This window comes from Sorex fumeus, unplaced genomic scaffold, assembly GCF_029834395.1.
Source record: "Sorex fumeus unplaced genomic scaffold, SorFum_2.1 ptg000033l, whole genome shotgun sequence".
NCBI classification, from domain to species: Eukaryota; Metazoa; Chordata; class Mammalia; order Eulipotyphla; family Soricidae; genus Sorex; species Sorex fumeus.
Window position 1 is genome coordinate 8,610,486 of NW_026606090.1, and position 27,688 is coordinate 8,638,173.

At 38.6% G+C, this 27,688-nt stretch overlaps 1 protein-coding gene and 1 non-coding gene across 3 annotated transcripts in view; both read right to left on the minus strand.

The window, feature by feature from the left end:
* Window positions 1–109: 109 nt before the first annotated feature.
* The window catches only part of AP1AR (adaptor related protein complex 1 associated regulatory protein), a 32,658-nt gene continuing 5,079 nt past the window's right edge, over window positions 110–27,688 (minus strand). The window contains exons 2-10 of one of the 2 annotated variants that reach the window (XM_056116715.1): window positions 17,144–17,192; window positions 15,174–15,200; window positions 12,239–12,264; window positions 11,309–11,405; window positions 9,124–9,222; window positions 6,924–6,979; window positions 6,024–6,097; window positions 5,149–5,277; window positions 110–1,933 (exon numbers count right to left, since the gene is read on the minus strand). In XM_056116715.1, coding sequence (XP_055972690.1) covers window positions 1,671–1,933; window positions 5,149–5,277; window positions 6,024–6,097; window positions 6,924–6,979; window positions 9,124–9,222; window positions 11,309–11,405; window positions 12,239–12,264; window positions 15,174–15,200; window positions 17,144–17,192 — 820 coding nt within the window. In that variant the 3' untranslated portion in view covers window positions 110–1,670. The remainder of the gene's footprint in view (window positions 1,934–5,148; window positions 5,278–6,023; window positions 6,098–6,923; window positions 6,980–9,123; window positions 9,223–11,308; window positions 11,406–12,238; window positions 12,265–15,173; window positions 15,201–17,143; window positions 17,193–27,688) is intronic. The other variant, XM_056116716.1, reaches the window with a different exon arrangement.
* Window positions 4,877–5,016, minus strand: LOC130026213 (small nucleolar RNA SNORA43). Its single transcript, XR_008792835.1, has one exon. It is a non-coding gene; the product is annotated as a small nucleolar RNA SNORA43 (small nucleolar RNA).

The window sequence follows — 27,688 nt, forward strand, 5'->3', positions numbered from 1 at the left end:
TCCTGAGTGCAGAGCCAGAAGTAACCCCTTTGCATCGCCGGGTGTGACCCAAAAAGCAAAAAAAAAAAAAAAAGTATCTTATAAGTTGAATTATTGTATATTTACAGAGTGAAACCAGTAATAATCAAATAATTTATTATTTTTAACAATAAAAAATTTTATTATTCACAATGCTTGAGAAGTTACCATTACTTCAAAAAGTTCTTTATGAACAAAATGCCAAGAAAAATTACAATAGTAGCTTACGCCAAACCAAAAATATACATCTCATGTATACAAATTTTAAAAAGCATAACACAAGCAATGTGAATATAGATTGCCTTTAAATTATTTCCAATGACATAGCTACAACTTAAATTAAGCTAGACATAAATAATATCATTATCTGCTATTTTACAGACTGGAGGTGTTATGTTTACTCTCTATGAGATAAGGAAACTACGTCATTGCCTAGCAGTTCTAATATTGAAAGGGCCACATGATTTAAGTACAGCAAGAACTTTAAGTTACTATTTATATCTGGACCTTCCTATATTTTTGAGAACATGCACTGTCATTGTTGCAAGAAAAAGAAAAATAATATTAAGGGAAAAACCTGAAAATCAGTTTACTTACTGAAATCATACTCAGTTCTCAGCAAATCAGGATAAGCCATTAGGGAGTATCTTATAGCCTTGATTTTTTTTAAAGGATAGATAATAAACTTTAGAGAAAGAAGAGCTAATTTTATATTACAAAATGCAATTATATATATTGACATACTTAGTTTCATCCCAATAAAGCACCTTGTATTACAAGGCAAATGAAAGCTGCTTAAAATCAATGATCCTTTCGAACCAGAAAGGATTTATTTACTTTGAAATACCCGTATGACCTTTTTAGGTTTCCATTTCTTAATAAATCATGCACAGAGAATATGTTCTGTGTAAAGTTTTTCTAGACTACTGGAAATAGAGAATTTAAAAACATGACCTGGAAAGTTAATACATCAATTAACCTAAATTCAATATTCATTTATAGTGGCATGTAAAAGGAAGTGAAAAACCTAAGTATATATATATTTCTTTTTTCCCTTAAATTTTACTTTTAATCAACTTTGTGTCCCAACTCTGTAAGTTTGCACATCAACGCACTAGACTCTGTAGAAAGAAATGGAAACTTAGGCATTTCTTTACAGTCATCTACTTAAATCAATGGTGCTTACTATCTGATAATAAATTGAACCAAGTCACAGAAGTAACGCTGTAAAAGGGAACACGATCCTAAATCTGACAGTTCCTCCATGTCTGCCGAGAATGAAAAATGCCTTGATAGTTTCAGAGTTAGCCACTGAAATATACCTAAGGAAGCATTCAAAATAAAATCAATAAAATAATTTTTAAATGGCTTGAATAAGCAAGAATGTGCTAAGGAAAAAAAGTTTAAATTAATGTTAATTGATCGTATGACAGAATCATTGTTTTTGAAAAGCAGAAGGCAGATGATGAAATTGCACTTAATTCTGAAGCCATTCAGATAGCCAAAACATTCTTCTTTCCTTTGTAATAAGCATTTACAACATGGTTTCTTACCTCCCTCTTACAAAAAGGCTCAGTACATCCATTTATACATTCTAATTAAGTTTTTAACATTTGGTCATAACTGGTAAGATAGGGTCACCCACTCTTACCCTATCGCTTCTGATCTGTATCTGGTGGCTGTACACTAGAATCAGACAGTTCTAATACAGGATTTACAAATCCAGAATACTCGGAATTGCCATTGTCATCCATTTCAGCACTGACAAAATCATTCTCCCATTCCAGCCCGTTGGAGTCATCAGAGGCGGATGTAGGATTGCTTCCAGTCTTCCTGCTGCTGTACTTCAAGGCGGCCCGGAGGATGTCCTCCTCTGTTTTTGAGCGTTCTCTCATTGGAAGCATTCTATTCATTCCTATTAGTTGGGCAAAATTATTAGAAGTCTAAGCAGAGAGTAAAAATCTGTGTAAGACATCAGAGTTTAATGATCCAGTTTTATTTAAAAATCAGACTTGGGGGCTGGTGAGAGTGCTCTCAAAGGGAGCACATGCCTGTGCATCAGGAGGCCTGGAGTCAACTCTTGGCACCACAGGGTTGCCTGAACATGCCGGGAGCAAACCCAGAGCAGCAAACTGGGAGTAGCCTAGAGTACTGCCAGGCGTGGCTCCAAAGCCAAAAATAAATCAGTCAGACCTGGTGTGTGAATTACTCAATCCCAAGGAGGTCTTTTTTTTTTTTCCTTTTTGGATCACACCCGGTGATGCACAGGGGTCACTCCTCGCTCATGCACTCAGAATTACTCCTGGCAGTGCCTGGGGGACCATATGGGATGCTGGGAATTGAACCCAGGTCAGCCGCGTGCAAGGCAAACACGCCATCCGCTGTGCTATTGCTCCAGCCCCCCAAGGAGGTCTTTTTAAAGGTAATCTAACCCTGGTGTCTAATTTAGATAAAAATAAACATTAATACATACACAAGGGTTGTATTGACATTAATCATCTAATAAGGTGTAAATCTCTGAAGATCCACTCAAGCAGCAGAATGGATGGAAGACTTAAAAGGACTTACATGGCCAAATCAGCTTGGCTGCCAAAGTCCTATTCAACATATCATTTTCCCAGCACTTACTAGTTTCAACTTTCTTTTTTTAAGTTTTTGGGCCACACATGTTGGTTCCAGGTCATATTACTAGCTCTGTGCTCAGTAAATCACTCCTGGTGAGGTCAGGGGACTCCTGGGTTGGCGATGTGCAAGGCAAGTGCCCCATCCTTGCAGTCTGCATTTCCCAAAGACTAACTGCACTAATCTCAACAGTTCTCTGTGGTTCCACATAGGACTCTGAGCCCCGCCTCGTCTACAACTGAGAAGCCGGGGCAGAGTAGACGGATGTGCCCAAGGTGACAGAGCTGCAAGAGGGGTGAAGGAAGAACCTGCTCTTTCCTTCTGCCCACCAGGTCTGCTCCTCTGTGTCTACCACAATAGAGTGGGCATTTCCAGGGGACGCTGTTCTAGATCTAAATCTGAACAGAAAAAAATTGGCAGAAACAGAACAAAAACATTGGCAGAAAAAATGTTCACTTTAGTGGTATAAGACAGGGAGAAAGGAGAGAAACTAGAAGGTATAAGTATAGAATCAACACTGGATTAAAATGTGCAGGGGTCAGAGTGACAGCACAGTGGGCAGGGCGCTTGCCTTACACACTGGCTGATCTGGATTCGATCCCTGGCATCCCAGATGGTCTCCCAAGCCTGCAAGGAGTGACAGCTGAGTACAAAGCCAAAAGTAAGCCCTAAGCATAACTGGTGTCACCCCCAAACAACAACCAAAACAAAAAAAAACAAAACCCACCCTGCGGCTTTCCTATTTATATATTTTTTTCTATTTAATAAATAAATTTTATATCGTCGATTTGCTCGAGCGGACCCAGTAACGTCTCCATTGGAGACTTTGTTGTTACTGTGTCTGGCATATCGAATACATCACGGGGAGCTTGCCAGGCTCTGCCGTGCGGGCGAGATATTCTCGGTAGCTTGCCGGGCTCTCCGAGAGGGGCAGAGGAATCGAACTCGGGTCGGCCATGTTGGCTGTGTGCAAGGCAAACGCCCTACCCGCTGTGCTATCGCTCCACTTATTTATATTTACTTTTTTGGGGGGTCTCCCCATTATGGTCAGGAGTTCCAGGGACTCCTCTCATTCTCAGCCAGCAGACAGGCAGTTGGATGTGTGGGCTGACGGATGCCATGCTGCTGGATTACCCAGGCCACCAGGTGGACTCGGGGGCATCCCGGGCTACCTGAAGATGGCCAGGAGACTGTGTGGTGCCAGAGATCAAACCAGGGCCCAGTGCATGGAAGACCGACTACTTAACCCTATACTATTCTCAAACCAGGGCCCAGTGCATGGAAGGCCAACTTCTTAACCTTGTACTATCCCCCCCACCCTGGTCTCTCTCCTGCTAGCCAACTTTGACGGGGATAATCTGGAACTAAGTTTAACCTCTTCACCATCCCCTGGACTCTCACCCCAGGCATCTTCTCAGTTCACCCTCTCGACCTTGGAAAGAGCCACTGCCCGGCTTTGCTACTCGGTGCACCTGCTCAGGGAGTCTTGGAGAATCTGGTCAAGGAGTCTGGTCAGCACGTCCCATAGCTCATCGTCCCAGGGCTGATTTCCACAAGCACCCAAGGCTAGTGCTTTGTGCCAGACATTTTTGAGGGAGCATGCCATGCAGAATCTTCCCTTAAGACAGGTTCTGATCCTGCCTTCTGGTGTTGCTGCAATGCTGGGAAACACAGCCAGGATTCTGGCGACCCAGGGCCTCAGACACTCGGCCACAGCCACAGCGTCCTATTTCTCGTGAGAAACAAACTATGGCACAAACTAGGTAATATACCTAAAGTATCTAATGCGATTCCAATTAATACTCAAAGTCATTTCTGTTAATGGGGTGTGTACTGTGGAACAAAAACCCTAATTCAGGATGAAATGAAAGTTACATCTGGCTCTAGGATGCCCACCAGGTGGCAGTAATTCTGTTTACTGAACAGTTTCATGGGAGGAACTACAAAAATTAAAAAATGAGAAATTAAGAGGCTGGAGAGTGGGTAGGGCACTTGCTTTGTGTGACTGACCTGGGTCCAATATGGCACCCCATATTGTCCCCAGAGAACTGCCCACAGTGATCCCTGAGCACAGAGCCAGGAGTAATCCCTGAGCACTGCCGGGTGTGGCCCCCAAGCCAAAGACAGAAAGAGAAATTAGCATTGTTTTCTAAATCTCAAGAAATATAACAAGTGTCTTTTTAAACAAATTATCTGCAGTCTAATCACTATCACAGTCAATTTTTTCAGTGTGTGTGAATGTGAGGCTACAAACCATTCTTAGCACCCACGGGTCTGGGCACTGAGCGTAGAAATAGCCACTTTCTCTGTGCCCTGCGTCACCGATGTGGCCAGGCAGCCGTGTCTGTGGTGCCGGCACAGCATCTGCAGGGCACCGTGTCAAAAACTTTTAAACAAACTTTTCAAGGATGTTCATTAATTCAAATACTGTAAAATGCCAAATAGGCGTCTACAAATAAACACAGATTAAAATTTAATTTTTCAGATAAAACCTTGGATGGAAAATACCTTCTTCATCTTCCCATTCCAGATCCAAGGATGTGCTGTCATCATTTCCACTGGCCGACTTGGTCCTGGTCATGAGATCACAACTGCTTTCTGTATTTGGTGTCAGCACAGTGGCATCTGATGAGAGCCCTGGACAAGTGCAAACACAATGAAAGGTGACCACTTGGAGTCCTTTATAGCAGCCAGATATTCTGTAATAACTCTCCAAATATTACTGTTCATTTTAGAAGCATTAGATACAGTAACTGAAGTCACTGATTGGTAGGTCTGTTAGGAAGAGTAGTAAGAAATACTTTTTCTTTTACTGTCTTTTCTTTTCCCTTCTAGCACAATAAAAACACAAACTATAAACTTTTCCTTTACCTTTATAAACTTTTCAGACAAACTCTAAATGTTTTTAATAGCCAGTTCAAAGGAGGACAAAAAAGCAAATAGGAATGATAGAACAAATGAAAAGTAGTCTAAACTTCTGAAAGTATCAATCATATGGGGAAAGTTCCAAATTTTGAAACTTGGAGAAACATTTAAGTCTTGTAAGTCAATTTGTAATAAATAAAACAAAAATACTTCTACCCTATTTTCTCCTACCTTCTCTTTCTTTTTCTAGGAGGTTAAGAATAGAAATGAAAAAAAAGTGTTTGACTTCTAGTCCAGCTCTACAAAAATAGCCTGTGATTTTTCTTTGCTCCAACTCCTTTTAAAAAAGAGAACGATAATATTGCATAATTATGGACTAGTTCATTAATCCAGGCAATACGAACGGGAAGTGCAGGAAATTCTTCCACAGACGCATAAGAAAGAAACAGAATCAAAGATTGTACTTTTAATGTGGCTTAACGTAAACTTAAAATGTAAATAGAAGTTTATAAACTTACTGCTACTTCGGAAAACTTCATACTGTGATTTTATGTTTCTCAAACAAGATTCAAAGTCATCTTCTGGTCCTGAACTGTAATAAAAGTGCAAACAACTATAAAAAAAAGTATCACAGTAGATTCATAGCAGGTACAACACAATGCATATAAAGCTGATGATGGAATTTGAAAAATCTATCCCACAGCCAAAGTCTAATTCATATTTACTAAATAGAATAATCTTATAAAACAGGCCTTATACTTAATGTTCATAAAAAACTGAAAGGCTTTGATTAATTTTTAAGTCATGCCTCCAAAGGTTTACAAATTCCAAATTTATAATATGCAATAATGAATATATAAGAACAGTGTTCTCTACATGTGCAGAAACACTCAAGGAAATGACACTGAAAATGTATTTTCCAAAAACTGATCACACACTCTGTTCCAAGAAAAGGGGCTATGGAAAATATTATGGTGGATTTATAGCTATAAACCACCAAGACAAACAATTTTTCCAAAAATATTCCCTGTACTAGCACATAATTTTTTTCTGTGGAAGATACAATTTTGGTGGTAGTGGCTGTTGTTTTGGGGCCATATATGGCAGTGCTCTGTGCTTAGGGATCACTTCTGGAAGTGCTCAGGAGACAACTTGAGTGTTAAGGATTAATAACGGATGACCATTTTCTAACATAAAGCAAATGCTGAGTCTCAGTATTCTTGTAACATGGTATATTGACTAGCAAAAATATTTTAGGAAACACACTTAAACTTAATATGCATATACAAACATATAGGGGTGAACTGTGTTCTATTTTTTTTTTAAAGGCCCTCCCGTTGATCGTCGATTTGCTCGAGCGGGCCCAGTAACGAAATAGCAATTTTTGTCACAAAAGGAACACTGTATTTCCTATTTACCTTTGATATTCTCCATTGCTGGAAGGATGGTATCGCTGTTCTCTCTTTCTTTCTTGCTTTGAAAATATAACACAATATGTAAAATTCACTTTGTTGAAAAATTGAAAACTATTCGTGCAATTCTTGAAATTTCAAGGGGGAAAAACGTTACTCAATTAAAGTTCTTTTTTCCCTAAAATTTAGCACTTCTATATTCTCTATGTTTGTGGTGAGCATTTCTCTTAATTTATCAGGATATAATCATTAAGTGGTCAGAACACTTAATAATGTTATAAAAATAACTTTAAAAAGAGATAGTTTTTTTTTGTGTCCTCAGCATTCTTAAGGACAGCAAATATCTGGAAGGAGGAGGGGCAAGAAGGAGTTAAAACAATATATGAAGGTCTATTTTGGGTGAAGTAAGTAGCAAAAAAAAAAAGCTCTAGAAGATATAGATATTGACTTAAAAGTAATAAACATTATCAGTTAATAAGAGTAATAATGAAAGGACTTAGAAGCTATCGGGGCTGTGGATCCGACTGGTTATGAGCTGTTCCCCTAACATATTCTTCACCTTCATCTTTGTTACAAATGACTATGGTAGTGGCTGAGAAAACTTACAGGGTTGAAAACTGGCATTTGCCTATTTCCACTGTATTCGTGTGTCAGAATATAGCACTGGAGCACTGTCCTTCCGTTGTTCATCGGCTTGAGCGGGCTCAGTAACGTCTCCATTGTGAGACTTCTTGTTACTGTGTTTGGCATATTGAATATGTCAGAGGGAGCTTGCCAGGCTTTGCCGTGCGGGCGAGATACTTTCGGTAGCTTGCTGGGTTCTCTGAGAGGGGTGGAAGAATCGAACCTGGCTCAGCCAGGTTGGCCGCGTGCAACGCAAATGGCCTACCGCCGTGCTATCACTCCAGCCCATGTCAGAATATGGTTATTCTTTCTTGGGGAGAGAGGGGTGTTGGGCCACACCCGGCAGGTGCTCAGGGATCACTCCCGGCAGGGCTGAACGTGAGTCGGCCATGTGTAAGGTAAGCACCCTACCTGCGGTACACGGCTCCAGCGTACGGTTTCATACATTGTACGTGTTCCTGTATTAGTATTAAATCAGGGGAGGAAAAGGGATGTGGTATACAGAATGATGCTGTTAGTCTTCCTAGAGCAAGCAGCGGAGAATTTATTGTGGAAAAAAAGGTTGTGTACGAGATAACCAGAAAAACACATTCTTTCTTAGTAGAAAGCAAGTTTCTAAGTTTCCCCAAGATTTGGTGCTAGATGAGAAAAAGAAATAGAAGGACAGATGACACAGAAACAACACAGTCAGAGGAGAAGCTACAACAGACACAACTTGGCAGTTTCTCTGAATTATAACCACTGCAATGTGACCTGATCTTGTGCTACGGCAGCTGTACCTCAATAGTTTCAGAGCAGTGCAGGAGAAGCTGCGCACTGAGGATGGGACAGTCAGGTACTGCTCTGCTTAACTCTGCAGGCTCTCCAGTAGCTGAAGGATCTCAAGCAAGGGAGCAACATCCCTGTAGCTCAGTTTCCTCACCTATAACCAGGGGATTAATACTACTTCCTGTCTCAGAGCACTGCTGTATGTACAAGGGGAAGCTCATATACCATGGAGGATGGCTCCTGACTCAGCCAGGACCAAGCGCCTGCATGTGTGGTGCTCCAACAGCTGGGAAGATTTCTGCTGCCTTCTCTGGTAATATACCAGAGATTTTTCAAGAGCCAAACTTCCTATCTCCCAAATACAAATAAATAAAGATGAAAAATACACACTATCCCTTGGAGAAATAAAATCATACAGTTTAACTAGTTCTGGGAAGTACAAGGAAGTCTAGCAGCTCAAGGACAAAACTCAGAAAAATAAATAAAAAATCTGCATCTTTTTTTACCTCAGAGAATATGTATTTTTCCAAACTAATACTGGATTTCCAAAAACTGAAATTCATCTTTGGGATAGATAATAATTAGCTTCTGTTAATCTAAAGCTAAACAACATGCAGTGTCAAGCAAATAATTTGATGTTATTCTGTCTGTTGAAGATGGACAAATTTGCCTTTATTAAGGATATGTGCATAATAAACATTTGCTGTGAAGTAAGAAGCCCTTGAGTCTAGCGAGGAAAAGTCCCCACGAAGCCTTGTCAGAGAAAATCAGGAGAAAAGCAGCCCTAAGTCGTGTTGGGGTCTTTTCCCCTCACCTCCAAGAGCTTTCGCTGCTTTGCTGCCCTGGCTGCTTCACGCTGTGCAGCGTATAAAGCTTCTTCTTCTAGTCTTAACTTCTCTTCTTGTAAGGCTAACTGTACATGAACAAAACAATAAGGATTAACAAAAATCAGAACCTGTCTAACTGCTCTAGAGAGAAAATGTTTCTATTTATAAAACAAAAATAACATTAAAAAATAAGTGATCTCTATGAAGCATAGCTGAAAGTTTTGTGATTCTCCATTTAATTTCGTCTTTTATAGAACAACTCAAATGATAGCAAATATCACATACGATAGAGAATTTTTTGTACATTGAATTGTGAAGTAGTGGCATCTAACTTGCATACATAAAAATTATTTCTTTCTCAGAGTATACAAGGATCTTCATTTTTAACAACATCAATGCCTACTACCCTAATTTAAGAGTCTGGGCCCTCCTAAATCCAAGAACTTGGAGACTCCGCCAATCTACCATGGTCTACCAAACTGAAGTGAAGGTTCCCAAACTTCATGGCTCATCACTGTATGTCTCCTGATTTTAATTACTATCAGGTTGAACAAAATCTACTTTTGAATTTAAAGTCTTGCCAACCACAACAGAATACAAACTACTTTAATAATAATCTACTGCTTAATCAAACCAAACTGGTCAAATTTCAACATAATGTTCTCTATCTTAATATTAGCATTTCTTATAAAGTATCCAATAATATAATTTCCGTAAGTAATCTATTACTTATGACTAAGGACATAGCTCACACACTAAGGTAAGTTCACAACAAACAGATGGATTTTTTATGGTTTTTGGGGACATATCCAGCTGTGCTCAGAAGTTACTCCTGGTTCTGCACTAAGGGATCATTCCTGGTGGGCTCAGGGATCGACCCCAAGTCAGACACGATGTAAGACAAGCGCTTGAATGCTGTACTATTGCTCTGGCCTCCAACGGAAAGATATTTTCAAAAACCTCTACTTGATTCTTAAACAGTAATCTGTAAAAGTTGATTATATAGTTTGTTTGTTTTTTTTGCTTTTTAGGTCACACCTGATGTTGCACAGGGGTTATTCCTGGCTCATGCACTCAAGAATTACTCCTGGCAGTGGTTGGAGGACCATATGGGATGCTGGGAATCAGATCCGGGTCAGCCACATGCAAGGCAAACGCCCTACCTGCTGTGCTATCTTCCAGCCCTTGATTATACAGTTTTAATTTTTTGATGCCAAGAATTAAACCCAGGGCATCATGTCACCAACCATGTGCTAAATGATTTGAACCACACTCCCAGTCATACACTGGTTTAAATACAAAGGTCCATGTATTTCGCCAGCGGCAATTCTCATGAATGAAGTAATTGCTTTTATTTTTTAAAATTTTATCTTTTTTTGGGGGAGGGACGGGGGACGGGGTGCATACCCAGCAGTGCTCAGGGCTTAATCCTGGCTCTATAGTCCGAAATGACTCCTGGTGGTACTCGGGGAACCATAAGACTCAAACTTGGGTTGGCAGTGTGCAAACAATGCCCTACCTGCTGTACTCTGGATCCAATTATTTTTATATAAACATTTAATTTTATCTTTTGTTTGGGGGCCACACCTAACAATGTTCAGGGCTTACTCCTAGCTCTGTACTCAGTAATTACTTCCTGGTGGTACTTGGGGGACTATATAGGGTGCTAGGGATTGAACCTGGTTCAGCTGTGTTAAAGGCAAACACCCTGCCCACGAACTATCACTCTAGTCTCCTAAAATTAATTTTATTTTTTGGCACTGGATCATACCAGGTGATGCTCCAGGTTACTCAGAGGATGCTTTGCTCTCAGGAATCACTCCTGGTGATGCTCACGGGACCATGTGAGATGCCAGGAATCGAGCTTAGGTTGGCTATGTGCAAGGCATCTCCTGTACTATCTCTTTGGCCTTGAAGTAATTATTTTTAAAAGAAATAATTACTTTTCTAATTTTAGGGGTTTTTTTGGAAAGAAATTAACATTGCTGCGGTATCTGGCGTCTGATAAATTACATAAGACTAGAATAATTTTCCACTTTCATATAATTTTCATCTATGCATTAATATAGGCCTAATGACTGCTCATATCAACATTAGTAACACATGTATGTAACTCTCCTCTAAAAAACAGGCTTACAATAACACAGAGGTTAGCAACACTACTGTATTTACCTCTCTTTGAATTTTCATATCCAGATTTTTCTGTTTTTCAGCAATAGAATCATAATGCCTCTCTCTCAGGTCAACAATTTCTTCCTCAGTAAGAGGCCTACAGAAAAAAGTGAGGGAGGAAAAAAAAGAACTTTGAAAGTCTGTATCAACTTGAAACATAAAAAATGTGTAAATTTATTAAAAATGTTTTAGGGCAATTTGAAGCTGTAATTTCAAACTGTTAGAGTAAAAAGCACTAAATCTAACATTTGTGATGTTTATCTTACTAGTTCTCTTTTAATACTATAACCCCTGTTTAAGTACTCTGAACTCCACTGTCTTGTTTCTCACCAACATACTCACTTTATCCTCATTATCATACCCATTTTACTGACTTTCTGACTTCATTATTTCCATGATTAGCCTTTTCTACAGAGAAAATCCATATCTGGCCCTCAGCCCCAAGCACTAACCCTTCAACTCAGCCAACTTCTGTTACATCCCACATTAACTGTTTCAAATCATCACATATTCCTTAGTCTCTCATTCAGACTTTCTTTTAGAAGTAATTTTATTTCATTTTTTTCAAGTAGTCCGTGTAATACTGAAAGACATTAAAAGTTAAAAAAACACACCAAAACAAGAAACCCTGATATAAATAAAGGAAAGGGGTATTAAGTTTAAAAGATATTAGAAGAAATATAATTTATTAATGGCCAAATAGTTTTTACAAAACTCAAGCACATATAACAGATTCAATAGGAAAGTACATAGGAACTTACATATATTAAATTTTTCAATGTTCAAAATAATCTCTTGAGATATATGTAATTGACCACTCTTAGTCATAGAGAAAATTAAGGTCCCAAAATGACAGGCTGGAATCTTAGTGAATTTCTTCTAATAGTACACACAGAATGAATTTTAAAAAGGAATAGCTGAAAACCTTACCTATGACTGCTTCCTGGGCTTTCCCCCTGCACAAAAATTAAAGATATTTCACTAGCTGAATTACATTTAAAGCAAAATAGTTTTATTCTATTAAAATAGTTTCAACTTACCTACTTATCATAAACATTTTATTTGTTTAAGTATATCAAACAAATGATTTTACTTTACCAAAGGTAAAATGTAATAATAATAAAAAAATCTAGCTTAATTACATAATAACCATTTGCTGGCCATTTCTTAATTTTTTATAGTATTTATCTATCCCAAAGGAACTTCTGGGGACAAGATGACACTAGATAATTAAGTTTAAAAAATATTAGGAGAAATATAATTTGTCCACGTCCACATCATTTACAATCGATCCTCTTTACTTATGGATCCTGTAACTACAGAATTTACCTACTACCTAAAACATGTATTTGGAACTTCAAAACCAATCCTTGCTGTGGCTCCTGTGGTCATGCTGAAGAACAGTAGAAACTGAGCTGCCTGACATCGCCTGGTGAGGGAGAACATGCCCCGGGCTACTGTTTCAGCCCTCTCTCTGTGTTCTTTTTTGCAGTCTATGTGCCACAGTTTTGCACTTTTTTGGGCAATTGGTAAAATCACTGTTTAACATGCCCCTCAGGCAAAGCACTCAGTCGCTGGCAAATGTCCCAAACAAAGCACCTGCCACCATGCACTCCGCAGGGAACATGTGTATAAGCATCAGTTAGAGCAGTTAGAGTGCTGCAGCTGGGGCCCAAAGAGTACATTCATTAATATATATCAAATAAGAGGGCAAAAAAAAAAACAAACCTTAAAACAATGTTATAAGAATGTGAGATAGAAACATTATATATAAATTTACAAATTGCCTGGCTGACTTTTGTCAGTATTTTTACTGGGACCAGATGTTACAGGAACCCAACTCTGAATTTTCTCTTGGAAATTACTAATTTAGTATTATTTATTTATTTGCTATTTCATCAGTCACAGTAACGTTACAGAATATATCATGAATAACATAAATTAACTGTTTGCTTTCATCGGATTATGAAATGGCTATTGCTTTTTCCTCCAAAGCCAACTACAATTATTTTCAAGAGAAATGTAGGTTTTTACATAGTTGAGCTATTCATATCTGATGGTTAAAACATGAAAATGAAAATCACTAAGTAATAGCATAAATGAAACTCCAAGTGGCCCAAATAGATTTAGGAAATAGCACTGCAAATTAGGATGCCATTAAAGGAAAGCAAACATAAACATCAACTGCAAAAAAAGAATGACTAACAAAAACAAAAATTAAACAAAAAATTCAACCAAGGCAGAGTTTAGAAAAATATATAGATCTACAAATAATTTTAAAAAGCAGTTATGATGTTGTGAAGAATTCAACATTTATCAGAACTCCTAAAAAATACCACCTTAAATGGTTGGAAATATGCACCGGTGAAGGGACGGGTGTTGGAACATTGTATGAGTAAAAATATCAATCATAAACAACTATGTTCTCATGGTGATTCAACTTTTTATAAAAATCATCTAAGTGTTCACTTACACTTGTTTTTAATCTTGCCTAGGAAAACAAAAGGCTTAGTCCCTCAAATGTGTAGTACATTTGTAGCACTCCAGATGATAATTAGTAAGCATCACTATATTTTCAAGACTTAATTCACAAATTAATTTGAAAAATGCAGAACTGAACAAGTTCAAACATTTTTTTCTTTGAACAATTAATACTTCAATTACAATGACTACTATTCTCTACACAATTTGGCAAATACTGGGTTTTATAAACATCCTATTTGGCTTGATAAAGCTTTTTTTTCCGCAAAAAACAAAAATGAGATAAGATCGAAGTTTGCAAAGTTCTAATCTAACTCATTTTAGAGATGTGTGAAAAGTAGACTCAAGGGTGGTTAATTCGCACATACACATACTGTTTAGTGAAGTTGGAAATGAACACAAATTAAAACCCTGCTAGCTAAATCAGTGCATAAAAAAAAAAAAACCACTGACATTTCACTAACAAAGGACATGTATATAAATTTTACCCTCAAAAAATTCATCCCCCCCATCTCTGCCCCTTCCTTTTTAGTTTTGGGTCACATCCAGCTGTGTTCAGTGCTTACTCCTGGCTCTGTGCTCAGGTATCACTCTGGCAATGTTCAGGGTTTCATATGTGGTATGCAGGATAGAAATGGGATTAGCAACATGCAAGGCAAGCATCTTAACCTCGGCACTTTTTCTTTAGCTCCCAAGTATCCCTTTATTGACCTCCATACCTGACATATAGAATATAATAAGCTAATATATAAAAACACTCTAATATTATGTTTACATGCTAAAAAATGCTGAATTATTTGGCAGTATAAATTAGTAAAAGAAAAAAACGAAGGGGTTAAACATAAAAATAAAAACATGAAATAGGTAAAGGTAAAGGCCCTCCCGTTGATCGTCGATTTGCTCGAGCGGGCCCAGTAACGTCTCCATTGGAGACTTTGTTGTTACTGTGTCTGGCATATCGAATACTCTCGGTAGCTTGCCGGGCTCTCCGAGAGGGGTGGAGGAATCGAACTCGGGTCGGCCATGTTGGCTGTGCGCAAGGCAAACGCCCTACCCGCTGTGCTATCGCTCCGGCTGCGACATCTGTCACCCCATTGATCGCCAGGGTTGATTCGGCTGATCTGGCTGGCTAGGCGGGTGTCCCCTTCCTCCCTCACCGCTCCATGTGCGTCCCTCCCGAAGCTGCGCGCTCGGTCGAAGAGGACGGCCTTCCCCGATAGAGACGGACCGGTCTTCGGTCGAGGGTATACGAGTAGCTGCGCTCCCCTGCTAGAACCTCCAAAAACATGAAATAAAAATCCTAAAAGAAAAAAAATCTAAAAATAATCTTCACAACAAATGAGATAGTAACCTAAATAAATACAAATCCTGTGGTAATACTTACTTCATCACTCTCCACTAGATTCTCAAACTGAAAAAACAAAAAAAGCAAGTGTTAAGAGAGATATCTGCCTAAGGTACAGAAATCACAAAAATTCTGTCATCTTTTTACTTAAAAAATAACATTTTGATATGTGTAAGGTATTTAAATAAAATGCCTTTTTAAAATACTTAAGTTTATTTGATATAATCAACAATCCTAGACAAGACAGTCCAAACAAGCAACACTATTTATTTATGGTTTTATGTAAAAAACAAAAGGGAGCATTATAGCCATTTTCTACATGAATCAGAAGCTTATAAATTGTTTATCTGAATTGAGTACTTCATGTTGTTTTAAATCTACTCAGTTTTTCTACTCCATTTGAATTTAGAAAAAAAAAATTTTGTCAGAAGGAAAATAACTCAAGGGAATAAAAATACCCAAATCAAGACCTCTCTTAAAATGTTTAAATTTACTTACTCTTTCATGTAACTATTTATTGGAAACCTACTAGGTGAGAGTCTCTACTTCCAAAGACAAGGCTTCTAGAGGCTGACACGATTTGATCAGATTGTGATGTGAAAGATCTGATGAAAGTTACCATTGTCTTTTGTTTTTGTTTCAGGACCACACCCGGCAGTGCCTACTCCTGACTCTGTGGTCAAGGATCATTCTTGGCAGGCGAGGGGAGCATATGGGGCACTGGGAATCGAACCCAGCTTGGCTGTGTATAAGGCAAGGAAGGGCTGTGTCTGTTGTACTATGGCTCTGACCCGGAGAGTCATTTTAAAATACATGCTACTTTATCTTTTTTTTTTTTTTTGGTCACAGCCTGTGGTGTTCACAGTTCACTCCTGGGGGGGGGGGGGGGAGAAGGGGAGGGCTGGGGATGTGAACTGGGGGTGATGTAGCTGGCGAGCGCCTTAACCCCTGTACTATCTCTCTGGCCCCCAGGATATATGTGTTTTTTCACAAGCAATCACTCTAAGAAAAAATCGGATCATTATTACTTTCATTTTATGTTTTGATTTTGGGGTCATGTGCTAAAAGGGAGATTCTTGACTTACGGTGTGCAGAGGTCGCTCCCAGGGGGGCCACACTACTGGGAACCAACCCCAGGCTTTCCACATGCAAGGCATGTCCTCTAGCCCTCTGGGGCATCTCCTTGACCCCTGTTAATATTGGGTTTATTTTTTTGGGGGGGAGCAGGGGGGATTAGTGATGAAAATTAGTTTTATTTAAAGAAATATGAGGGGAGAAAGAGAGAGCGGTATCTGTGTTCAAGAAAAACACAGGATTCTCCAGAGTGGAAGACATTCTCTGTTAATACTGTTTTAAGATCAAGGACATTGATTCGAAAGGTTTAGAAGATATAGGAGTCTGAAAAGACGGAAACTGTTCATATTATTACCTTGAGCTGATATTTTCTATTTGTTTAGTGTTTTTTCTGAACTAACTCCTTAAGTAATGAGGCAGTGTTCAAGCTTGCAAGCCAGGCACTTTTGGACCACAACTTAGGTTTTGCCACAGGTTCTGTGTAACAGCTTCAAATCAACCTGCTGCTTTGATTCTGCTGCACCGACTTACAAGGAAGCTCTATTACTGAGAAGAGAGGACTCTCTTCCTCCAAGAATGCAAACCAAACAGCTAGTAACAGCACCTTAAACTTCCATAGACACCCTACTCACCTTTTCCCTTTCAACTTCTAGATGTTCCCCACCCCTCTTTTCAAAAAGATTCCGGGCTACACTCCGTAGGGCTATTGTGCTGCTCCCACCTCTGTGCTTGGGGGTCACCCCTGAAAGTGCTCATGGCAGTAATGGAAATCAGACCCGGGCCTCCTGTACGTGCCACTGAGCGCTCTCACTCCTATTCTTTCCCTCTTCGCTAACACCAGTGACTGAAGTAATTTAGCTCCAGATCCTTTCTCTTTACTGTATCTCTCTCTTGAAAGCACTTCTAATCCAGTCAAACTCATTGATCCTACTTACCTCTATCGTTAAGTGTTCACCTCTGGAGCACGTTCTAAAATACTTGGATCTGGAAAGAAAGAATTAAAAAAAATCAGACGAATCCTGAAACTGAACATAGTGACATCAAATTATGGTAGCAAGTTTAAATGATCTAAACAAGCACCAAATTTACCTTAAAAAGGAGGGTCTAGAAATTAAAAAGTCTTTGAGCTAAAAAGTAGGTAACCAGTAATATTTTATTTGTACTAATATATACTAAACATAAAAATATATTAACTCCATTATATTTACTATAGCACTGTACTCCTGTTCATCGATTTGCTCGAGCGGGCACCACTAACGTCTCACAACAGACTTGTTACTGTTTTTGGCATATTGAATGTCATGGGTAGCTTGCCAGGCTTTGCTGTGAGGGTGAGATACTCTCGGTAACTTGCTGGGCTCTCCGAGAGGGGCAGCCCTCTCCGGGTCAGCTGCGTGCAAGGCAGACCCCCTACCTGCTGTGTTACTGCTCCAGCCCATATTTACTATACAGAACTAAATTAGAAAAACTGCCATTATTTTACTGTATCAAGAATATACCTCGAAAAAATACTGATGTGTAATTTTTAGTAATATAGAATTGTGTTCCTATTCTGTTAAGTATGAAAACTAAAAATTTAAAAGATATATGCCAATAAACCTACCATTCAGATGGCAGAACCACACAGATGTATACAAAATTAGGTGCTTTTTATTTTCTTCCAGTACATGAATTAAAAACAAAAACAAGGGGTCAGAGAGATAGCATAGCAGGTAAGGCTCTTGCCTTGCATGAGGTCAACCCAGGTTCAGCCCCAGCATCCTATATCGTCCCCAAAGCCCCACCAGGAGTAATTCCTGAGTGTAGAGTCAGGAGTAACCCCTGCCTTACCAGGAATAGCCCCTTAACAAAATAACGAAACCAAAACAAAAGTCAAAGTATATGTCTACACCAACTAAAACATCTATTAATTTTCCTAATTAGGGTCAAATATTTAATTTTAATCACTTTCTTCAGTCTATTCAATCACAGCGCACACCTTAAATCTTAGTGTTTTGTTAGTTATGCCAAAAAGGCAGATTATAAAACATATTCTGATAATTCTCTTTCCTCAAACTAGAGAAACTTAAATGTAAGTCAAACAAGATCTTTTGTTCTATCCCTCTAAAGATGTTTACAATACAACTACAGTTTGAAACTTGGTATAGGACAGAGTGAAGTCAAATTCTTTCACAAATGATCTTTACTTGTAAGTGTCAGGAAAAAAATAAGAATTTGATTTCTAATGTGGTTACTGTTAATAGCTGTCAAACTGAGGGTGGACTCCCCACATTCTTATGAGTATCCAAAATTACTCTGAGATTTATCTATCAGGACGTTTCTTGGACACTGCTCTAAGACATGTGAAGGAACTTGCGAGTTAGGTGTGTCAGAATGGTTTATGAAGTATTTGCAAAGGTGAAAGCAAATGCCATGTTATCCTGACTAATAACCTTAAGAACAGAGAAATAAAAATTTGGTGCTACTTTCCCTGGTACAATCTTAATTTGCTAACAGATGCTAAGCAGTTAAATTCCCACTGTGAAGACTGGGAAAACAGGATTTGGTATTATTATTTCACAGATCTTTCAATTCATAGAATATATTCTGTATAAACTCGATATCCTTATTTCTTGAACAAAAACAGGAGTTGAGCCTCTTAGTGCCACTGTGTTCTGGCCTTAGGATTCAAGTTCAACAGGCTATATGTTTCTCTTTCTGCAACCATTAATTATTCTTCCCTGATTCTCTTTCATCTATTTCCTCTTACAAAAGCAAAGCCTAAAAGCTAAGCAGTACCCTGCTCTTACCGGGGGATGTGATTCTTGTGTCACCCTCCCATGAGAAGGCAGAACGCTGCTCTGGACTAACTTGAGCAGCATCAAATCCAGGTTGGCTAGGTGTGTTATGACACTGTCCCCACCCCACCTCCACCCCCACCCCCCCACCTAACTAAAGTGAGAACAATCATATCTTTGCATGACCAACCTCTTCCAGGTTACTGACCAAATCCACCAGCAACTGCCGACTCCCACCCCACCTGACTTCATTCGACTAGTTCAGAGTTCTATGGAAATTGTGCAGAGACAGTGGCCTCCTTAGAGATCCACACAGCTGCCTGGGAATTCAGGATTTGGTATTCTGACAATCTGCAAGGACAGGAATGAAATCAATTGAAAGAGTACCGACGACAGGGCTACAGTGATAGCGAAAGGCAGCTGCAGCTCCCTCATCCCACGCCACCCCAGCCCAGAGGCTGGTTAGTTATTGCTTGAGAAATGGAGAAGTATCTTCCTAAGAAATTACATCTTTCCCCTAAAAAGTTTGATTTGGATTTTTGTCCCCATAACCAAAGTTCTGATGAATGGCAAAAGAGAATCTTAAGAAATAAGTGTATGTGAAGATTTTAGTTTAATTTCCCTCACTTACATAGTGGAGGGCCCTCTGAAATGCTACTTTCAAGCAATTGGCTCTGTAACTGCTTTTAAAATATGTATCACAATATATCTCAACTTCATTTCCAATAAATCCTAGGATAAAGCTCTTCTAATAAAATGTTGTCCCTGAGTTTGCCAAATTGAGTATTTAATCTGTCAATATAATTTTAGCATTTACGGTACTAGGAGTCAATATATGCCCTTTGTGAATTATAAGGTCTCAATTTATTGTCTTAAAAGGAAAGCCTGATTTTTTTTTTCTAGACTTAGTTTGCTTTTCTGTTTGTCTTCCATTTTATTTTATGTTTGTTTGCTTTTGGACCACACCTGGTGTGCTCAGTGGTCCCTCCTGGCTCTGCAGCTGGTTGGAGTTTGGGGAAACCAAATGGGATTCAGCGGATCAAACCTAGGTTGGCTGCCTACAAATCTAGCACCAGATTTGCCTTTTGATTTTCTATATCTGACCCAATAAGGCTAAGAGCCTGGGATATGGTAAAATAACCACTGTGGTTGTTTAAATAAATTATGTATACCATGACAAACCAAACAAAGCCCTGTACAGTACTGTTCCATTACAGTACATGCTGGTTGAAAATAATCTAAGAATCAAGTTTTCATTATGTACAAGGTGGCAACATTGAAAAAGAAGAGGGAAATGAGTTAAAAAAAGAAGTTGGATTATAAAATCAGAAGTAGCAACAACTTACTGTGCATTTCCAACAATCTTTAATGAAAGCTAAGTATTAGGAATAAAGATAAAAGAATAAAACAGAGTGAAAGAATAGTGCAAAGACCTCAGTCTTGATAGCTATTTAGAGAAATAATAACATTTTTGCTCTCTTCAATAAAAAAAAAATCAGTACTTGATTGATCTGACCAAACACACATGCTACACCACCTAAATAGGCCATTACTGCTATAAAGAAAAGACAGACTTACATTTATTGAGTATCTATAAAGGGTTATCTGTATGGGCTAATTTTTTATGTATGTATATGTATATATGAGCTTAGCTTTAATACATATTTTATCTAAGCTCCTTTCTACGATGATTAACATGAGTTATCACCAGATAGATCTGCTCTGTCAAACGACAGACACAACCCATGTGTGGTTAATTCAGCGTTTAAACATGGTTAGTGTGAACTGAGAAGGCTCTTTTGTTAAATACACACTTGATTTTTGAAGGCAGTACAAAAAGGCACAGAGAAAAAGTAGCTCACGTGGTAGAGCATAAGCCTAAAGTTTGTGAGACCCTAAAGTTTTATTCCTAGCACCGCATGGTCCCCACTAGATATAGCCCTAGTGGTCCTGAATACTATATTGGCTGTGGCCCTGAGCTCCCTGAGCACTGTGGAGTGTTGACCCGATTCTGAAAGAGAGTAATATACATACTCAACTCCAATGACTAAGCACTTTCACACATATCCATTATCAAACACAAATATTTTTTGCATTTTCCTACGTTTCTCTACTATCCTTATTCAGTCTGTAATTAAAAACACCGATGTCCACTACTTTGAATATAAATTTTTGTTGTTTTAATATTATTTATTTATTTAATATTAATTAATGCTTTTAACTGTGTAAGCTTCTATAATGAATTATTTATAAAGAATTGTTATTTATAAAAATTTTCTACTAAACACTGGGGGGGTAAATAAATCTAGTACTAATTAAAATTTTAAAAATCTTATTTAATACTTTCATCATTAAGAATTTAAAAATAGGGGCTGGTGCAATAGCACAGCGGGTAGGGTGTTTGCCTTGCATGTGGCCTTGCCCAGGTTCGATTCCCAGCCTCCCATTTGGTCCCCCAAGCACCGCCAGGAGTGATTCCTGAGTGCAGAGCCAGGAGTAACCCCTGAGCATCAGCTGGTTGTGACCCAAAAAGAGAAAAAAAAAACAAAAAACGAAAAATGAGAATGGCCATCCTACTTTTGTAGACCTATTTACTGTTAACATAGAAGTAGGTCAAATTGTACAAAGTTCCCTAAATTTACTTTAAAAAGAAAATTAGTACATGATCTGAGATTTTTCTATTATACACATAATTGCATAAAAAGTTAAAACCATATTCCCTGCTTTTATGTGTGAATATTTGATAAAGCTATTGAATTCCAAATTGATTGCCTTAACTTATTTGGGGGTATCACACTTAGTGGTGCTCTGTGGATCATCACTGCACTCAAAAGACCATGTGAGGGATTCTAACTGGTATTGACCATGTGCAAGGCAAGCACCTTAACCACTGTACTATCCCTCTGGCCCCATGAACTGCAAATTAAGTGCATAATATTAACTCCATGAAAAAACTTCCAAAGTCATTCAAACTAGAAATTCTCAGAGCAATGAATGTTTCACAGTAAATGTGAGATAGTGAGATCTCGAATAATAAATCTAGAAAGACATCCTTCTCCCATTCCTTGGCAAAAACCAATACTATTATTATTATTATTATTATTATTATTTGGGCTGGAGCGATAGCACAGTGGTAGGGCATTTGCCTTGCACGAGGCCAACACGGCCAACCCGAATTAGATTCCTCCGCCCCCTCTCAGAGAGCCCGGCAAGCTACGGAGAGTATCTCGCCCGCACGGCAAAGCCTGGCAAGCTACCCGTGACATATTCTACATGCCAAACACAATAACAAGTCTCACGATGGAGATGTTACTGGGCCCACTCGAGCAAATCGATGAACAACAGGAGGCCAGTGACAGTGATTATTATTATTACTGACATAAGTACTATAATATATATATAAGTAAATATATATAGTATATATACTATATACATAAGTACTATACTATATATAGTATAGTACTATACATAAGTACTATACAATTAAGAAAGGGGGTGGAGAGGAATGAGTCCCTAAACTAGACACAATACATTACAAATACTTTTCATTATACTTATTTAATGCTAACAGCTGTTTTAGTACTAAATCCTCAGATCTGACAGTGCTAGGGAGTACACCTGGCTCCGTCTTCAGGGGGTGCTGCTAGGTACTGCATGGACAGCCATGTGGTGCTGAGCACAAAATCTAAGGGTCCTGCATTCAAAGTATGCATTCCATCCTATTACTGGGTATATAAAAACGTAATAAAGTTTTTATACAAATATTAGATAGCATTTCACACTAAGAGAATGGGGAAAATACCTAATAGTACCATGTGTTATAAAGTGGAACAAGAAAACCCACTTTTTAAAAAAATCTTTTTTGATTTATTTTTTAATTTTTATTAGTGAAACACCATGAGGTACTGTTGTAGACATACAAATTTTTGTGCTTGGGTTTCAATTATACAATGATCAAATACCGAAGGTGAAGGGGTTTAAGGTCACCAACAAGCTCAGGGCCCTGTGGGGAGACAGTTCTGTGTTTTTTCTTTTTGCATTTACTGCAATTATTTTATTTTTTTAAAATTTTTAAAAATTTTTATTAGTGAAACACCATGAGGTACAGTTGTAGACTTACAAATTTTTGTGCTTGGGTTTCCGTTGTACAATGATCGAGTACCCATCCCTCCACCAGTGCCCATTTCCCACCACCACAGACCCCAGTATCACCTCCCCCCACCCCACCATCCCACCCTGCCTCTGTGGCAGGGCATTCCCTTTTGTTCTCTCTCTCCTTTTGGGTGTTGTGGTTTGCAAAAGAGGCATCGAGTGGCAATCATGTTCAGTCTATAGTCTACTTTCAGCATGCTTTTCCCATCCTGGGAGGATTCTCCCAACACCTTTTATTTGGTGCTCTATCTGAGCTGCCTTTTCCTCTAGCACATGTAGCTGGTCTCCAAGCCATGGAGTAAACCTCCTGGTACTAATCTCGGCTATTCTTGGGTGTTAGTCTCCTATTTTGTTATTTTATGTTCCCCAGATGAATGCAATCTTTCTATGTCTGTCCCTCTCTTTCTGACTCATTTCGCTTAGCATACTTTCTATGTAGTAGCACTTGTATGTAAATTTCATGACTTCATCTTTTCTAACCACTACATAGTACTCCATTGTGTAGATGTACCAAAGTTTCTTTAACCAGTCATCTGTTCTCGGGCACTCAGGTTTTTTCCAGATTCTGGCTATTGTAAAGAGAGCTGTAATGAACAAACAAGTGCAGATGTCACTTCGACTATGCTTTTTTGCCTCTCTGTGATATATTCCCAGGAATGGTATTACTGGGTCAAATGGGAGCTCAATTTCTAATTTTTGGAGAATCGTCCATACTGAGAAAGCCCACTTTTGGTAAAAGTATAAAGCGGTATTTTTCTGTATATATATATATATATATATATATATATATCACATATTAAAGTTTGACATTTTCTAGAAAACTTTTAATGTGTCAGCCATGTCCAAGAAAGTGTGTATATATGTCTATCACATGCTCTATACCTAATCTGTTGCATGTGTACAGACACATTTATAAGAATGTTAACTAAAGTAATTTACATTAGCAAAAAGAAAAAACCCTCTCAAAAATAATCAGTTAAATGGATGATTCTAATTATATGAAAAAAAATACTACACTGCAAAAAAGCTACTTGAGTGAAAATGGGAATTGTGAAGGAACATGTTCAGTTAATAATTACAACCATGCATCGAAGAGTTAATCCATCTTTACTGGAGACTGACTATAGGGTAAGTGAGTGCCATTCTTTTTTAAAGTTAGAGGAGTAAACTCGGTGCCCAGAAACTATTCCTGCAAGCACCAGGAATCACAGGAATCCCAGAGACATGAGTGGGGTTAAGCACGCAGCAATAAATGCATGAATAATGTTGCAATTAAATTTGAGTGTAGGCAAGAAAGCTGCGTTGGAGCTGTCAGTGAGAAATGGAGTGATTGTAGAAATAGTCAAAGGATTAAAATCATCTGCTGTAGGGGATGGACTAGATGATGTGGAGGAGTGAGAATCCCAAAGGAGGCGTAAGAAGAAAGAAGCTGGAGTCAAAAATGGAAGTACAAGAGAAAAATTAATGCGGCAACTACTAAATGAAAGACTTAAGAAAGGAACCTGGGTAGCAGCAGAGTCCTTAGAAATAACAGACTCAAGTCAATTAAACTGAGCTTCAAAAGAAATGGTTAAAGTCCTATCATATGTGGTTAACTTCCACAAATTCAGTCATATCCCCCAGAGGAAGGGGAAAGTGAGAAATAATGTGGGCAACAATCCATCCTTCTTTTCAAGAGCATGCATATTATGCTGAAATCTAAGCTGCTGAAAGAGGCTTTCCAAACAAACAATGATTTTAAAGCAAGCAGCCATCCATTTTCCTCCTTTCTATACAGTTTACATCACCACATCACCACATTTGGTATGCATAATGAGAGCAAACTATAAATAAAGCAGCTTTCTGTATACCCATTTCATGAAGACTGAAGATGAGAAAGTGGACTTGGGCATGAAAAGACTGAGAGACAGGTAAAGGAAGGTTGAGTTGAGGAGTGGTGGCACCGTGAAGGATCAGGATGCACTGAAAGTGATGTGGAAAATCAGATATTCCTGCATATACAGTTACATCCCAATCTGACTGAGGCTGATATCAAGGCAATCATTTGGGGAGGGGAGGAGCAATCCCTGAGTACAGAGCCAAGAGTAACCTAACCCCTAAGCACCGCTGGGTGCAGCCCCCAAAAAGTCAAACAAAAACCTTCTGGGGAAGGAGAGACAGTACAACACACATGGAGTCTGCCTTGCAAGCAGCTTATCAGGGTTTAATCCCCAGCATCCCATATGGTCTCCATCACCTCCTCCCACAGCCCCCACCATGGTCAGGAATAATTTTTGAGCATTGCTGGATGTGGCCCCAAATCCAGAAACCAAAAAACCTATTTCTGCACTTTGTTTTTTTTTTGGGGGGGGGGGGGGGCGAAGGAACACACCTGGTGATGATGCTCAGGGGTTATTCCAGGTGGGCCCAGGGACCAAAGGGAATGCTGGGGACTGACCCAGGTAGGCCAGGTGTAAAGCAAGTGCCCTACCTGCTGTACCATCACTCTGGTCCCCATTTCTGCACTCTGGATAAAAGAAGAAAAGTAATTATTTCAATTCTATGCTTTAAAGAATTAAAACTAATTATTTCAAACCATGCCTAAATAGAGAAGCTTATAAAAGTTACTGTGCAACTTTCCCAGGGCAACCCAGAACTTTGAATTTTAAGTTGATGCAACAAAATAAATGAACAAAAGGATAACAAAAGGTAACAAAAATTCCCGCAAAACTGGCATTGGTATTCTTTCTTTCTCCTATACAATAGCTGCTAAAATAAAATAGAAAAGTACCTGTATCTTGTTGACATTATAAATAAATGATGAAAAACCATATTAAATTGTCCAATAGCTATTAAAAATTAAAGCCCTTGCAAGGCTTTTTTTTTTTTTTAACTTCCCTGAACAGAAGATTGGAAAGGTTACAGAGATCAGATGCCTGGCTAAAACTATTACAATGAAGATGATGGACACATCAGACTTCATTTATTATTATCAGATATCTTAATGGAGATTTAACCATTGAAATCTCAAGGGATGATGCACTGAGAGATTTTTCGAGATGGGGACAGTACTGACAAAGGTGGTAACAATGAGTAGTACTTCCCTTTTAACTAACTCCTTAATGAAAACAAATTAAAAAAAAAATAGATATTCCGAACATATATTTTATGCCTTCAAAGAGAAACAAGAATTGATTTCTGTGAAATATTTTGAAGAAAGAAAGCATAGGTTAAAAAAGATCATGGTCCTGTTAAGAGGCATGTGATTTATAAAGGCAATTAACTAGAGGCCTTAAAAGGTGTTCTAGCTATTTCTCTTTCATCCTGTGCAATCTTTGTGCAGCATCTGAAATTGTCAACAACCCTCTTCTTTTAGAAACTTTCCTTTTATGTATCTGTAACACTGAATTTACTAAATTCTTACTTTCCTGACTTATTGAATAATAAACACAGTTATGTATTTAAAAACACAAAAATGAGTAAGAATGGATTCTTGTATCCAAGAGGTTAATAATGCCATAAGGAACTTGACACACAAGCAAATTCATAACTACCATGCTCTAGGAAGGGTATGTTTAGTGAGTGACTGCCCCCCATCCTCATCCCCTAAGAAGCCTATCTAAGGAGGAATTAGCCACCTTCTCACCCCAAGTAGTTTGACAAGGGTGAAAGCTCAAGACATATTTAAGAGACCATACTTATCAATTCTATCAAGTTATGTACGATGCCACTGGCGAATACCTTAGAGCTGGAGATACAAAACGAAGCAAATATAGGCATGGATCCTTGTTTTACACTGAGTGCAGACAGACATTAAACAAATAATTACAGTTTCAGTGTAATAACACTATTACCCGAGGAAGTATTCAGAGATAAAGTTTAGGAAGTATTCAGGAGATAAAGTTTAGGAAGACTTGTGTGGGAAATAACCTTTGAGCTGGCATCCAAAAGATTTGTACGAAAATCAGCTTCAGGGGGCGGAAGGATAGTATAGTAGGTAAGCCACTTGCCTTGCATGTGGCCAACCCAGGTTCAATCCCTAGCACCACACATAGTCCCCTGACGACCACCAGGAGTGATCTTTAAGCACAGAGCTAGAAGTAAGCCCCAGCACAGTCTGGTGATGTGAAAAAATAGAGTGAGATTCAGGAAAGATCCCTGGGAGTCTTTAAGGTACAAAGGACTGTGTTCAATAACTCTACATACATTTACATCTACTACTGAGTTACTCTAACTTCTCTTCTTTTTTCGGGAGGGGGGCATATTTGGGTCAGACCTAGTGATGCTTAAGGATTACTCCTGGTTCTGCACTCAGGAGTTACTCCTGGCGGTGCTTGGGGGGGGTCCTATGAGATGCCAGGGATCAAACCTGGGTCAGCCACTTTCAAGGCAAATGCCCTACCTGCTGTACTACACTGCTCTGGCCCCATTACTTTTATTTTTGAAATTTCAAGGAACATCTTACACATATTTTTCAAAGATACAAACATATGGAAAACCAAACTAACTATTAAAAATGACAATGCTGGGGGCTGGAGCAATAGCACAGCAGGTAGGGCGTTTGCCTTGTAC